The sequence below is a fragment of the Hippocampus bargibanti genome, linkage group LG05, assembly GCF_051943395.1.
Source record: "Hippocampus bargibanti isolate YZ-2025 linkage group LG05, ASM5194339v1, whole genome shotgun sequence".
Classification (NCBI taxonomy): Eukaryota; Metazoa; Chordata; class Actinopteri; order Syngnathiformes; family Syngnathidae; genus Hippocampus; species Hippocampus bargibanti.
Window position 1 is genome coordinate 12,953,466 of NC_142738.1, and position 14,863 is coordinate 12,968,328.

Sequence of the window (14,863 nt, forward strand, 5' to 3'; positions counted from 1 at the left end):
TCAATACTTGCTTACATTTCAGGCTGGATAGTGCCCACAGTGGCGTAACGGCAAACATACGTCGCCTGCTGACCTACTGCGACGATATTTACCTGCGCTACCGGCTAGCATACCGACGACAACTGGACGATGTCACCAAGATGTTGCTGCAGGATGCAGCCGCCTCCTGCTACCTCAACGATGCCATTGGTGCGCACTGACCCATATACAGATACGAAAAGGTCATCATGGCATTCAGTGATAACATTCACAACTTTAATTCACTGGCTCAAAATGTCTTTGTGGAAATAGACTGAAATGGCATAAAGTCTGTTCTCCCCAAAAATTGTATGCATTTTTAATAAAGAAAAATGGCAATGTACATTGTTGTACTTATTAAAGACAGACAGTTGCAATATAATTAAAAAAAGTAAGGTAAGCAACTGTTTTTTCTGTAATTGCTACTATTTTTTAATCTACTTTTACTCAACGTTTTCCTGGCTTTCATTCCTTCCATCAATGTGAAATAATGTAATTTGTTGCACATCATGGCTATGTCTGTATCTCAAATCATCGTTCCCACTGAAATGACAACAAATTTCAAAATTGCTTGCAACACAGAGCAAAAAAAAACAAAACATGACCGCTCTTCTAATTTTAATATGAATATTTCATAGGTTGAGCCACTTGTGAGTCAAGTTACCCATCTATGCAATGACATTGATGAGGTTAACATTGTGTTCTAATATATGATGTCATAACACCACTATGAATTTGTCAAAAGCCATATACAGTACTCATTTCACAACAGTGTATATATGACATCATATATGTTGATATCTTAAAACAAACTGGGCCGAACCGGTCATCATCATCATCACGCAACATTGTGTTCACAACCATTTGATGCACTTTTTTGAAAAATAAAGTTGTCAATTGCTCTCAATGCTGAGTCACTCCAAAGTCAGCTGTTGTCTTCATGGGGTGTGTTGAAGCGTGCGAGAACCTCATCATCATCTCAGGTGTCAAATGTGTCAGGTTTCCTCTTTCTCACCTGTCCTCTACGTCCTGGCAAAGTCACTGCTCTTGATAAGCGTCGAGATGGGAAGTGGAGCGTCCACCGCCACCACCGAGGGATCCTGTCTGGGCCAGATGGAGGATGAACAGCCCGACCTGGTCCACACTCCCACTCCTGTGGTCCGGAGGCCCACTCCTGTGACCTCAACCCCTGTTGTAGTCAGGACACCCACACCTGCGGTCCTGGGTGGAGAAACATTGCTGGTAGTAGACGTTTGATGTTTGAGTGCTGGAGGTGATGTCATCAACGCGGTGGTGATACAGTACAGTATTTGGTGTCCATGTTTGTATTAGGTGGAAGATCGATATCAAGCTGTGGACGTTCTGTCTGTCACGAGTGACCAGGTTCAATCAAAAGAGGAACCTGAAGAAGATGAGGCAACATCAAGTATTGTCAATCCACTCATGACTGTAAGCAGATCTGATTTGAAGCCTTCGCCAAGGAAACCATCCTGGCTAATAGCGTCATATTACAAAGCTACATACCGAAGGCTAGATGCCACAAGATAACATGTTATGGGGCTTACGGGGTTTCATGCAAGAGGCTAAATCTTGAGGTTGCACATCAAAGGTTAAATGCTATAAGGCAGAGTGTGATGGCATCATTGAACATGCATTATACATTTCTCAATATGGAATATGTAGGTACTGTATGGTTTCGTGAACATGACAAATGTGGTCTTCCTATCTTCTTAAGGAAGCGACTATTTTTTGTAAATTGAAACAGCTATGTAATTGTGAACATTTTTCCATGATAGCCACAAAAATGCATCTTGGGATATTATACGAGCCAAGCCCTTAGAAGTAACCAACTAATGCATCCTTGTGTAAGCTAACTAATAAGAACAATGCGAGTATTTCACGCTTTTTTGGTTTAGTCGTACTTTCAAATAAAACAGGATTTGGGCCACACATGTAACATTTCAGGGAATAACAGGTGTGTAATATTGGGCGTGCACACTTTGTGAGGAAAGGCCTTATCTTTTCCGAACAGGAAATGGCCGATGGGGAAGAGGAAGAGGAAGTGTCTGTGAACTTTGAGAATTTTCTTCATAACAACGGAACTTTGTACAGCTGCTTTGAGCACCATGGTAATAGAGTATATGTGGACGACGCACAGGTATGGGCATATAAAACGTGAGCTTGGTCTAAGCATGGTAATGCGGTCGCTGATGTCTCATTATCATGTGACTCCAACACGGAATCTTAATGAGCAGAAGCTGCAGCCTTTCCCCAAGGAATGGCATGACATGGGACGCTTCATCAGCCCCAACCAGGAGGTGTGTTTCATTATGCTTCAATGCCAAGTGTGTTGGGCAATTATCATACTCCCCCACAGTCGTGATTTCATGGAATAAAACACATGTACCATTGTGTGTTTTATTCCATGAAATCACGACTGTGGGGAGTATGATAATCAATGACTTCTTGGCCATGTTGTCAACTCATTCACTGCCATTCACAAATGTATTCAGTATTTGAGAATATGACATAGAGCGCCATTCCCGAATTTGTTTGGTTTTGTTTTTTCATGCTTTTCATGCGTTTTGTCCCCTCCACAAGGGGGCAACATTACCCTTTTGTCCACGTTACAACAGCTTCAGCTGTTGTGAAAGCGTTATATAAACCAATATTTATGTATTGCATTGTATGGTGGACAGCCGCCCTCATTTCAAGCTCATATAACTCCAGACCTATATGATTTAGAAATTAACTTTTGTTTCTGATAAAATAAGAAAGTCCAAGGTTTCTTTCACTGCATTCAATGTTTATATAGTCTAAAACTCAATTTTCTGTGGGTCCTGGAATTCGAGTGATAATGACAAAAACCACATTTTTGCTCGTCTGGCAATGAATGAGTGAGTTTTCTATTGTGTGGAATGGAGCTCTGCCCATGCCTTCTATGTGCGACCAATCAACTTTTCATCCTATTTTTAAATAGTGTCCTCTGAAGGGTCGTTATGAATTTGAGGAAACCAATAGAATATTTCATCTCTTCCACATACTACAAACAGAACGTACAACAAATTCATAAATAACTAATTTGCAAATCTGAAATCAAGAATAATGACTGTTATTGTGGTTTACATTGGACAATTTGAAATTTTGTCTCGGACATTAGCAAGCATCACGGCACTTGACACGCTGGATTTGCTTTCGCGGGTCGAATAAAACGATTGTGGCGAACCAGATTTGGCCCCAGACCTTGTTGTGTACATCCTCCCCATCAGGTCTCCGCCCAACCACCAGTCACCAGCTTCCAGCCAGAACCGACAGTGGGTGAGGATGACCGCACAGGCAGTATCTTCATCCCGGGAAAAGGAAACGTGATGACATACATGTTTGAGGTGAAGACCTCCGCCGGGGTACACCATGGTCATATGTTTCAAATCACAAACTCGTGTTGGTTTCTCTAAAGTTTCATGTTTGTCTCTATCCATTTTCCATCTTTTTCCCCTCATTTGGAGATTATTTTCTTTGTCTTATTCCTCACCTTGGATTTAAATCCTCCCTCTTTTGCCTTCATAAGGTGAAAACTGTAAAAGAGGTCCGCGTTTGAATTCCATGGTCTAACTGGTGTTACGGTTGTGCTTTTTCCAGGAGAGAGTGAACGTGTGCCGCTTCTGGGATCCTCATTCTGGCATGTGGCTTCTGCTGCCTCTCCAGTGGGAGGTGAATGTGGACTTTGTGCAGAGTAGAGTCCATAGAGTCATGGTAAGGAGGCAGAGGGAATCTCGCGCCCTCAATCAGATCAAAGCATGGAACAATGAGCATATACAGTACATGATCAAAAGTACTATATTTATTACATATACAGCAACTTTTATTCCTGTAAATTTGGTTATTAGATGTTTTTTAATTACAGTGATACCTCGGCTTATGAACGCTTTATTTTACGAACTTTTCGCCTTTCGACAAACATTAAATTCACGAGAATATAATCTTGGTATACGAACTACTTTTTGGTAAACGAACTTTGCAAACCACATGGCGCCACGGTGGCTGGCGGACTAGTTTTCGGCGGATGAACACCGTGGTGTATTAACCTCAACAGTTATATACAGGTTGTTTGGACGCACAGACTTGCAAACCACATGGTCGAACAGCCCCTTTGAGTGTAGACGTGGTTTGCTATGTAGTGGAGTACATTTGCTATTACGGGACCGAAAAAGACCCCACCACAGGTTAGTGTTAAGCCGAATAGGACACTTCCGCGCTCTTGGCTGCCGCTATTTGCCCGCAAAATATTTAGGCTTCTTTTTAGTTTTTACGATTCCTGTAACCACTGGAAATACTTGACAGCCACCAGAGGAACTTATGGTCGAATTCCAGTCCGTTTTGGCCGTCGGATCATCTCGTGATTCCGATCGTTTGTCCGGATCACAGACGAGAACACATACCATCTCCACCCAGCTGTACCCGCTGTAGAGGGTTTGTGGCGTCACCGGTGCGCACCGCAGCTTTAAGCTTTAATGTCTTTCAATTCCTTGATCTCCTTGATGTGCGTCTCACCCTGACGCATATCACAGGCTTGACAATGGTATAAAAGCAGCTGTCGTGGGACAGGGAGATTCAGACTCATCTCGGACTCAGACCCAGACAGACGCACCGCTCGCAGAGACCTGCTCAGCATCGCACGGAGTTTCACAGCACGACTTGCTCGACTCTACGCCACGATCAAGCTCTGCGCATCATCTGCCTGGAAGATCTGACAACGAACCTACTTACAAATCGTTTGTCCGGATCACAGACGAGAACACGTACCATCTCCACCCAGCTGTACCCGCTGTAGAGGGTTAACCTGGACGCTGCCTGTCTCTGGACGTTGCTGGTCAAGATCATGTCGCTTCCATCGATCCGACGGCTGCAATATTCGGCAGCGGAGCTGCTCAAGATCCACTCCCAATGGATGAGCGTGCCGCCGGCGGTTTTCCACTTCCTGGAAATCACTCGTCGCTCTTCCCGGATATTTATCCACCGCGGACCACGTCGAGACTTTCACCTCGACGACTCCAACAATATTACCTTCCTGTGGTCATCTTTCCGCCGGCCACGCAGCGGGTACAGCCGCTCTGTAGAACACCGTGTGTTAGGCGGCCTGGCTAGTTCGGCTAATGCCCCTCAAAACGACGACACCACCAGCGTCAACTGCGGCCTCCTGAACATCAAACATATATTTTGTGTAGTTTTAAGGCTTATTTAGTTGAAAATTATGTTTTCTGGGGACCTGGGAACGGATTATTCTCATTTTTAATGGTTCCTTATGGGAAATAAATGTTTGGCAGATGAACTTTTTGCCTTACAGACACTTTCTGGGAACCAATAAGGTTCGTAAGCTGAGGTATCACTGTACTTGTTTTAAAAGACCTACCACCAATGCTGAGAAGGTTCAAGTGTTTTGGATTTGTTTTAACAGTCGGTCCTGCCAGGCCTGTTGGACCAGAAGGAAATTACGGCAGCACTCCGACTTTGTAACTACGATAGCGAAGAAGTCATCTCGGCCTACCTCACAATGTTTGGAGAGGTCTTACTGCACGCTAATACTGATGGTAGTGGCGAAACAGGTTACGGTGACATCACCTCTTTAAGGTTCGCCATCACGTATGGTAGTGTCAGTGGCATGATATGCTAGTTTTGCCATTGCCACAAATTAGTGTTTATCGCTGAGAGCACCAAACACACATCTTAAAATAAGGCTAGAGATGGGGAATATCTTGCCACTCTGAATATGTTGTGTTACTGTTGTTAGTGCTCGCTGGTTGATGATCATGCATGCGTGCAACTAGTACTGTTTATTGTGCCTTTCTCATCTCATTCGCGGTTAGCTCCCTCTCTTTTACATTCACGTCCGTATCTGCAGAGGTTGAAAAACGGGAACAACCTATTTTGACATAGAACAGATATTTGTTATGTAGGAAATCAATTTATATACAATCATTAGGGTTTTGTACTCTGTTACCCCCACCACCGATGATGACTATGAAGATACCAATGCTTGTGTGGTCCATTTAGAGCCCTTCTGGAGCGTGAACGTGTGATTGAGGATCTGAGGCAGCAAATCCAGTCCAAACAGAGAGAGGCGGACGATCATCTACACAGAAACGAGCTCCTGGTTCGGGAGACTCGCCATCTAGGTGACATAGTTCAAAACCTCCACCGGAAGATGGCGGAGCTGGAGGCCGACCAGCAGGAGGCCAGAGAAAAGATCCGGTTTCTGCGGAGTTGCCAGACGCCCGGGGTGACAACATCCACAAACATCACCAATTCCAAGCCTGCTAGAGATCCAGATCGATTGCGCCGGGCTGGTGAACTGGCCCGAGAACTCAAGGTGTCCACCAAACAACTGAGGTCGTGGCTCGTCCTGACCCTGACTGATTTGAAGAATGTACTGACTCAAACGGAGGATGCTCTAAAGAAGATGGCAGACGCTCAGAGGCGAGCAGATGGCGAGGCACAGACAATGCATTCGCTCTACCAAAAAGAGGCGCTCGAGAGACGCACTTTGTACAACAAGCTCCTTGAGCTGCAGGGGAACGTCAGAGTATTCTGCAGATGCAGAAACGTCACCAGACCAGGAACCACCTCATCTCTGGACCAGTACGACCAGCAGGAAGTCACGCTAATACATAAGAACACCAGGAAGAAGTTTTTCTTTGACAGGGTCTATGGCCCCACCAGCACACAGGTAACACAACAAGATACAATCTATTAAATCACAGCAACAAATTATGTGTACTAGTTACTTTCCACGACTGATGCTGAAGATCATGACAGTACCTTCAGAGCTCTTCTGGAATGTAACAGTGTGATTGATGATGTGAGGTAGCACCTTGAAACCAAACAGAACAAAAGGCAATGAATATGTCCCATTGTTATTCTGCAGGAGGAGGTTTTTGCCGGAACTGTGCCAATTATTACTTCCTGTGCAGATGGATACAATGTATGCATTCTAGCATACGGGCAGACAGGCTCTGGAAAGACCTTTACAATGATGGGCACCAAGGACAAACCCGGAGTCAACGTCAGGTGTGTAGGACCTTAGGTAGCCTGTTACTTTGCTGGAGTAAGAGAACCAAGGACCGAGATCGAAATCCATGCTGAGGATACACAACAGAGGCTCATACTCCATTGTACGATAGATGTTTTCATATTGCACTGTGACATTGATCGTCATATTGCACGACTTTAGCCACTGTTTCATACTACATGTGTGTCTTCTTTTGAATCTGTCAGCCAGATGTGATGTTTCTTGTGAATGATTAAGTCAGTTTACTTTGTGGGTGTTTCATTGTCATGTTGCTGCTGTTGTCTGTTCTTCTGCTTATAGGTCCATACGGGAACTTCTCCGTGTGTGTTCACTCAAAGAGCAAGTGTCCTACGTTCTCAAGGTACGTACAAACATTCTTCACATTATTTCATACAGATTTGGCTCTTATCTAATTTTCTGATTGAAAGGCTCTCACACACAGATGATTAGATACTAAGACATTAACAGTAACTTTTTGGGGGTTGGGATGCATGTAGATTTCCATGTTGGAGATTTACAATGACACTCTGAACGACCTGCTTGTGAAAGGTCCCACCGCTTCCTCCACTTTGGACATTCGCGTGCAGGGTAAGTTTGTTTCTGTCCCGGGACTGACCCACGTGGAGGTTCGGACCGAGGATGACATCATCAACGTCATGGACACTGGAGAGAAGAACAGGAAGATGGCTGCCACCAAGATGAACATACACAGGTGGGGATGACATTAACGATGGTAATAATTGCGAAGAGGGTGACCTGAAGAAGATGAAGAGGACCATGATGAAGATGGGTCAGGTTCTGAAGAGAGCAAAAATTGTTTGTTCTTATATCTAGTTCTCGTTCTCATTTGCTGGTTACGCTGGAGGTTTGTGGCAATGACTCATTGTCTGGAGAAAGTACACGCGGTACGTTGACCTTGGGCGACTTGGCCGGGTCCGAGCGTATCTCCCGGACAGAGGCAGAAGGGCCACGCTTGGTCGAGGCTGCCGCCATCAACAAGTCTCTGACCGCACTGGGACAGGTCAGCACAGACACAAAACTGATTGTGACTCAACATGTGACATTGCATGCCAGCTCAATACCTGCCAACTCTGCATGTGAGACAAGAAGGCTGCTGAGTACTATTAATAGTAAAGTGTGAGTGTCTGTGTGTTCAGGTGTTTGCAGCTCTGAAATCAAACGCCCTTCACGTGCCCTTCAGGAATTGTAAACTGACTCACCTTCTGCAGCCCAGCCTCAGCGGCGATGCCAAGGTCCCACGGTGGTGTCTCTTTTGACCTCTCATCCCAATGTCGTGTTTCTCTCAGATCTGTTAGCTCCTTTCTGATGTGAATGTAATTTTGTTTTGATACAATTAGTGTGTCCTGGTCTTGATCCCAGCCTTGTGATTTCCACCTTAGTGTTGTGTTTTCGTCAACGTGAGCCCAGAAACCAAGGATGAGGTGGAAACGCTCAGCACACTCCAGTTTGGTTCGTCCATTCGTCACGTGGCGCTGGGAAAAGCTACCAAGAACCTCACACCGACCAAAGGCACCAAGACAAAATAGAGGAGATGAAGAGCAGGCACATCCAAGTGAAAAACAAACATGTCTGTTCACACATAGGACACATTTCAGTTGAGAAGGCCACGAACAGATGTCTACTTTGAATATTTGTTTGTCATATTATTGTTTGTTGCTCGAGGACACCCAAAATGTGCTATTTCTGCATTTACCGTATGAGTTTGTATTACAGGTAACATCCGAGTTACGACCGGGTTCCGTTTCGACAAAACCGTCGTAAGTCAAACGGCCGTAAATCGAAAAATATTCAAAATGGCTGACGCGAGGATCACGTAATCATAACAAATTACGACTCGCTGGCATCTCCTATACAACAGGATCGTATACGAGGTCAATCTGTTGTTTTTAAGCAACGTTTTCGATTGAATACTATTGTATACCAAAATGTTGATAGTGTGGCGGGCACTAGTACCAGACATCTCACCCAGCAGGTGTACGGGAGGGGGCGGGTTTATATCACATATATTTCACTGCAGTTTCCGTTTTGGCTCTCTTTCTACTTGTTAGCAGTTGGAATAAAGACGTACTCCAATCGACCGTGTGTTCTCATTCCTCAACTGCTACACTGGTGACGCCGACGTTCGAAATGTTCATGGCAGCAGACGAAGAGATATCTTCCACGGCCATGCCGCCACGACCGGCGCCTCAGCTCGCAGCTGCCGCCTACGCCGCGAAGCTGCCCGAGTTTTGGAATAGCGACCCGGCTTCGTGGTTCCAACATGTGGAAGCGCTTTTCCACCTACGAGGCGTCACGACAGATGAGCCGAAATATTATCTGGTCGTGGCGTCTCTCAACGAACAGACGACTCGTCGTGTGCTGCCTCTCTTGCGTGCACCTCCACCGAGCGAAAAATACGCAGCACTCAAACACCAGCTGCTCCGACGGTTCACGTTATCGGCCTCTGAGAGAGCAGACAGGCTTCTTTCTCTTCCCGGACTCGGCGACGGAACAGCAGTGGACCTGATGGACAAAATGTTGTCGCTACTAGGTTCGGATGACGGCGGATTCCAGTTCCCCCACGTGTTCCTTCGCCAGCTACCGGCCTCTGTGCGCGCCGTGCTAGCCAACTCGACGTGCTTAGCCACCGGCGACTACCGAGGTTTGGCTGAAGAAGCGGACCGGGTGCTTCTGGCGACACGGAGGTTCCCCGTGCAAGGCGTGACGGCCGAACCCCTTGGCGGAGCGGCAGCGAACATCGACCCGACCCTAGTAGCCGGAGTGGTCACGCGGAAGCGACACGAGAAAGCCCTCTGTTTTTTCCACCAGCGGTTTGGCGCCAAGGCCCGACGCTGCACACCACCCTGCACCTACGAGGCTCCGGGAAACGCCAGCGCCGGCACCCAATAGCGGCCGTGGGTGCCGGCAACGAAAGCGAGCTGCTTTTTATCACAGACTCCTCTTCAGGTAGACGTTTTCTGGTGGACAGCGGGGCACAAGTAAGCCTGCTGACGCCCACGGCCTCGGACAAGACGGCAGGTGGATGTGGGCCTCCCCTGCGCGCAGCTAACGGCTCGCCCATCGCCAGCTTTGGCACCAGGTCGGTAACTGTGTGTTTCCACGAACGAAAATTCGAGTGGGACTTTATTGTGGCCTCGATTACAGGTCCGATAATCGGCACATATTTTTTATGCGCTCATGGACTGCTTGTGGACATTGCTAACCGTCGTTTGATCGACGCCATCTCTTTCGCCACTTTCCCATGTGAGGCTGAAGGGCTTGGAGCGTTGACGCACGCAAATTATTTAACGTCAGGTAACGTTTATGAATGCCTGCTGACCGATTATCCGTCGTTAACCACACCCGCCTTTTCCAATGCCGATACAAAACACGGGGTACAACATTTCATTCCCACGGTTGGCCCGCCAGTTTTTGCCCGCGCTCGTCGCCTCGACGCGGCAAAATTGGCAATGGCGAAAGGGGAGTTCGCGACGATGGAGCGTTTGGGCATCGTGAGGCGTTCCAACAGCCCGTGGGCCTCACCATTACACGTGGTGCCCAAAAGTGACGGTTCTTGGCGGCCGTGCGGTGATTTTCGTCGGCTTAATAATGTAACCACACACGACCGTTACCCAATTCCGCATATCCAGGACTTTTCCGCACGTTTGGCCGGAGCCGTGATCTTTTCCAAAGTTGATCTCGTTCGCGGTTATCACCAGGTTCCGGTACGGGCAGAAGATGTGCCAAAAACTGCAGTAATAACCCCTTTTGGCCTCTTTGAATTCCTCCGTATGCCTTTTGGCCTGAAGGGGGCGGCACAGACCTTTCAGAGACTGATGGACTCAGTCTTGCGAGGCCTAGATTTTGTGTTCGTCTACCTCGACGACATTCTTGTGGCCAGCCCTTCACCAGAGGAACACTTGTCGCACTTAAGGATGGTTTTCAAGCGTCTTGATGCGCATGGCCTTATCGTCAACCCTGTGAAGTGCCAATTTGGTTCGCCCAAGATCGATTTCTTGGGGCACCGCATTTCTCCACAGGGTGCCATCCCCTTATGATGCCATCTCCACTGCTCTCCACACAGCGCTCACCCACCTGGAGACCAGAGACTCCTACGTCAGAATGCTGTTCATCGACTTCAGCTCAGCATTCAACACAATCATCCCCCAACAGCTCACCGATAAACTGAGCAAACTGGGGATCAGCAACTGGCTGCTGGACTTCCTGACAGGGAGACCACAGGCAGTCAGAGTTGGCGACAACACTTCCAGCACCATCACGCTGAACACAGGGGCCCCCCAGGGGTGTGTGCTGAGCCCCCTCCTCTTCACTCTGCTCACGCACGACTGCTCACCATCATCACCCAGCTCCAACCTCTTCATAAAGTTTGCGGATGACACGACTGTGGTGGGCCTCATCAACAACGACGAGGAGACAGCCTACAGGGACGAGGTCAGCCGCCTGGCCACGTGGTGCAAGGACAACAATCTCCGTCTGAATGTGGAGAAGACGAAGGAGATTGTTGTGGACTTCAGGAGAGTGCGCCCCCAGCATGCTCCACTAACCATCGACGGTGCTGCAGTGGACAGAGTGAGCAGCACCAAGTTCCTGGGAGTGCACATATCCGAAGACCTGTCCTGGAGCCACAACACGTCATCACTGGCCAAGAGATCCCACCAGCGCATGTACTTCCTCCGCAAGCTTAAAAGAGTTGGAGCCCCGACCCCCATCACGACCTCCTTCTACCGCGGTACCATCGAGAGCATCCTGACCAGCTGTATCACCATGTGATACGGCGCCTGCACCGGGTCCTGCCATAAGACTCTGCAGCGCATCGTGAGGACAGCTGAGAAGATCATCGGTGTCTCTCCCCCCCCCCCCCTTCAGGACATCTACAACACCCGCCTCACCCGCAGAGCCATCAGGATCGCTGGCGATCCCACACAACCCTCCCACAGCCTCTTCAGCCTGCTGCCTTCGGGTAGGAGACTGCAGAGTCTCCGAGCCAAGACCAGCAGGCTCAAGGACAGTTTCTGCCACCAGGCAGTCCGGAGACTCAACTCCCTCCCAGCCCTGCCCAGCCTGCCCCTTCCCACTGCCACACTCGCCGAACTCTGAGTACACCCTACATGCTGTACGATCATCCTGAACTCTATTCTTTTGTTCTTTCTCATTTTTTTCTGCAAGACCTCACTTACACCCTTTCTTGTTGTTTGTTTTTGCAATTACGACATTACGTCACTTTATGTACGTCACTTCCTCACTTTACATATGTCACTACCTCACTTTACATACGTCACTGCCTCACTTTCCAGACGACACTACCTCACTTTACATACAGAAATTACAAGTATTGTCTGTTGTCAATTGTATGTCTTTTAGCCACGTTATAAGTGCCTTGCATGTCTTGCATGCTGGGTCCGAGAGGACATTAATTTAATTTGTGCTGTATGTCATGCATATTAGCACGTTTGACAATAAAGCTGACTTTGACTTTGACTTTTACCCGCCAAAGTGCAGGCTGTGGTGAATTTCCCCCGCCCAGCCACAGTTAAAGCTTTGCAGGAGTTTTTGGGCATGATAAATTTTTACAACCGTTTTCTTCCTCACGCAGCCAACCTCCTACAACCCCTCTATGGCGCCTTGAGAAAAAAGAAGGCTAATGAACCCGTCGAGTGGGCCCCGCAACGAGTGCAGTCCTTTGAACGAGCCAAGGAAGCTCTTGCGGGTGCAACTCTTCTGGTCCACCCGATCTCAACCGCACAGGTGGCCTTGACTACCGACGCGTCTGATGTTGCCGTAGGGGCGGTGGTTGAGCAGCTGGTGGAGAACGAATGGCAGCCCCTTGCATTTTTCAGTCGGAAGCTGCAAGATAACGAACGCAAGTATAGTGTTTTCGACAGAGAGTTGTTAGCACTCTATCTTGCAACGCGCCATTTTCGTTTCCTCCTCGAGGGGCGCCGGTTCACCGCCTACGTAGATCATAAATCCCTTCCTTACATTCGCCATGTCCAAGGTGACCGAACCGTGGTCGGCCCGACAGCAACGGCATCTAGCGGCTATTTCCGAATTCACAACAGACATTCGGCATGTGGCCGGCAAATGTAACCCTGTGGCCGATTGCCTGTCACGCACGATCGTGTGTCCAGTCCAGCTCGGGGTGGATTTTTCAGAGATGGCCACGGCCCAATCTGAGGATCCGGACATCCACGAACTCAAGGCAGCAGGCACGGCCCTGAAAGTGGAGGAGGTGGCAGTGTGTGAAGGGGGTCCCGCTCTCCTCTGCGATGTGTCTACGGGTCGCACTCGTCCCATGGTTCCGCAGGAGTGGCGTCGGCGAATTTTTTATTCAATTCATTCCCTTTCACACCCTGGCGTCCGGGCGTCAGTCAAACTACTTGGGGCCAAGTTTGTCTGGCCTGGGTTAAGAAAGGACGTCAGGAAGTGGGCAGCTGCATGCGTGGCATGTCAGCGCGCCAAAGTCCACAGGCACACCCGGGCGAACCTAGAAACTTTTCCGATTCCGGCCAGGAGATTTGACCACGTCCATGTGGACCTGCTAGGGCCCCTCCCTCCCTCGCAGGGTTGCACACATCTCCTCACTATGGTCGATCGGACCACTAGGTGGCCGGAAGCTGTTCCCCTGTCCTCCACAACCTCGACAGACATTGCCCGCGCATTTCTGTCATCCTGGGTCGCACGTTTCGGCACGCCGTCCGATATCACTTTGGACAGAGGCCCCCAGTTTGTGTCCGAGCTCTGGTCGGCCATGGCGCAGTCCTTGGGTGTGCAGGTACACCGCACTATAGCCTACCACCCACAGGCTAACGGGATGTGTGAACATTTCCACTGGTCACTTAAAGCCGCGCTACAGGCCGCACTATCGGACGGTAACTGGGTTGACCGGCTTCCGTGGGTCCTGCTCGGGTTACGTTCAGCTCCTAAAGAAGACCTTAACGCCGCTCCGGCAGAGTTAGTACTCGGTCAGCCACTCCGCATCCCTAGTGAATTTCTGCCTGAAGCTTCGGGTGCACCTTCTTTCCCCCTTTTGCCAGGAGAGCCCCTGGCTCCAGCACCATTTCACCACGGCGTCCCCAAAATATTCGTTCCGTCTGCTCTTAGGTCAGCCCGTTTCGTCTTCGTGCGTCATGATGCCCACCGCTCTCCCCTCCGGCCGCCGTATGATGGCCCGTTTAGAGTGCTCGAACACGGGGAAAAGAGTTTTGTGCTCGATATGGGTGGGAGAAGGGAGGGCATTTCAATAGACAGACTCAAGTCGGCTCACATAATTGCAGGCGAGGACGTTTCGCCGGCCCAGGTCCCACGTCGCGGACGCCCTCCAAAACCTCCAGCCTCTCCGCGGCATGCCAGGGTTGAGTGTCGTTCCCCCACTCAGTTCTCACCTGGATCACCTGCCCGAGCAATTTCACCTTCACCACCGAACGACGGACTGCATAGTCGTTGTGGCAGGCTGGTCAAGCCCCCTGCAAGATTTTCGCCTTGACTGTCCTTCTGGGTGTTCTGGGGGGGCTGTATGGCGGGCACTAGTACCAGACATCTCACCCAGCAGGTGTACGGGAGGGGGCGGGTTTATATCACATATATTTCACTGCAGTTTCCGTTTTGGCTCTCATTCTACTTGTTAGCAGTTGGAATAAATACGTACTCCAATCGACCGTGTGTTCTCATTCCTCAACTGCTACAATAGTTCATTTATAAATCTTATAACTATTAGTGTCATTGGAATCATTTTATATTTCGTATTATCGATCTTTATTA

General features: G+C 48.7%; 2 protein-coding genes across 3 annotated transcripts in view; both read left to right on the top strand.

The window, feature by feature from the left end:
* spg11 (SPG11 vesicle trafficking associated, spatacsin) overlaps nucleotides 1–925 on the top strand; it is a 30,360-nt gene extending 29,435 nt beyond the window's left edge. For both annotated transcript variants that reach the window (XM_088996670.1, XM_088996671.1), the window contains one exon: nucleotides 23–925. In XM_088996670.1, the coding sequence (XP_088852796.1) occupies nucleotides 23–200 (178 nt within the window). In that variant the 3' untranslated portion in view covers nucleotides 201–925. The remainder of the gene's footprint in view (nucleotides 1–22) is intronic.
* A 149-nt stretch (nucleotides 926–1,074) lies between these two features.
* Nucleotides 1,075–9,145, top strand: LOC148897979 (uncharacterized). Its single transcript, XM_088996514.1, has 14 exons — nucleotides 1,075–1,260; nucleotides 1,351–1,467; nucleotides 2,051–2,176; nucleotides 2,274–2,336; nucleotides 3,288–3,404; nucleotides 3,658–3,771; nucleotides 5,474–5,646; nucleotides 6,070–6,742; nucleotides 6,941–7,083; nucleotides 7,385–7,445; nucleotides 7,582–7,796; nucleotides 7,919–8,105; nucleotides 8,242–8,337; nucleotides 8,485–9,145. Exons 1-14 carry the CDS (start codon nucleotides 1,081–1,083, stop codon nucleotides 8,629–8,631), a joined length of 2,412 nt encoding a protein of 803 aa, XP_088852640.1. The 5' UTR covers nucleotides 1,075–1,080; the 3' UTR covers nucleotides 8,632–9,145.
* Nucleotides 9,146–14,863: the final 5,718 nt, after the last annotated feature.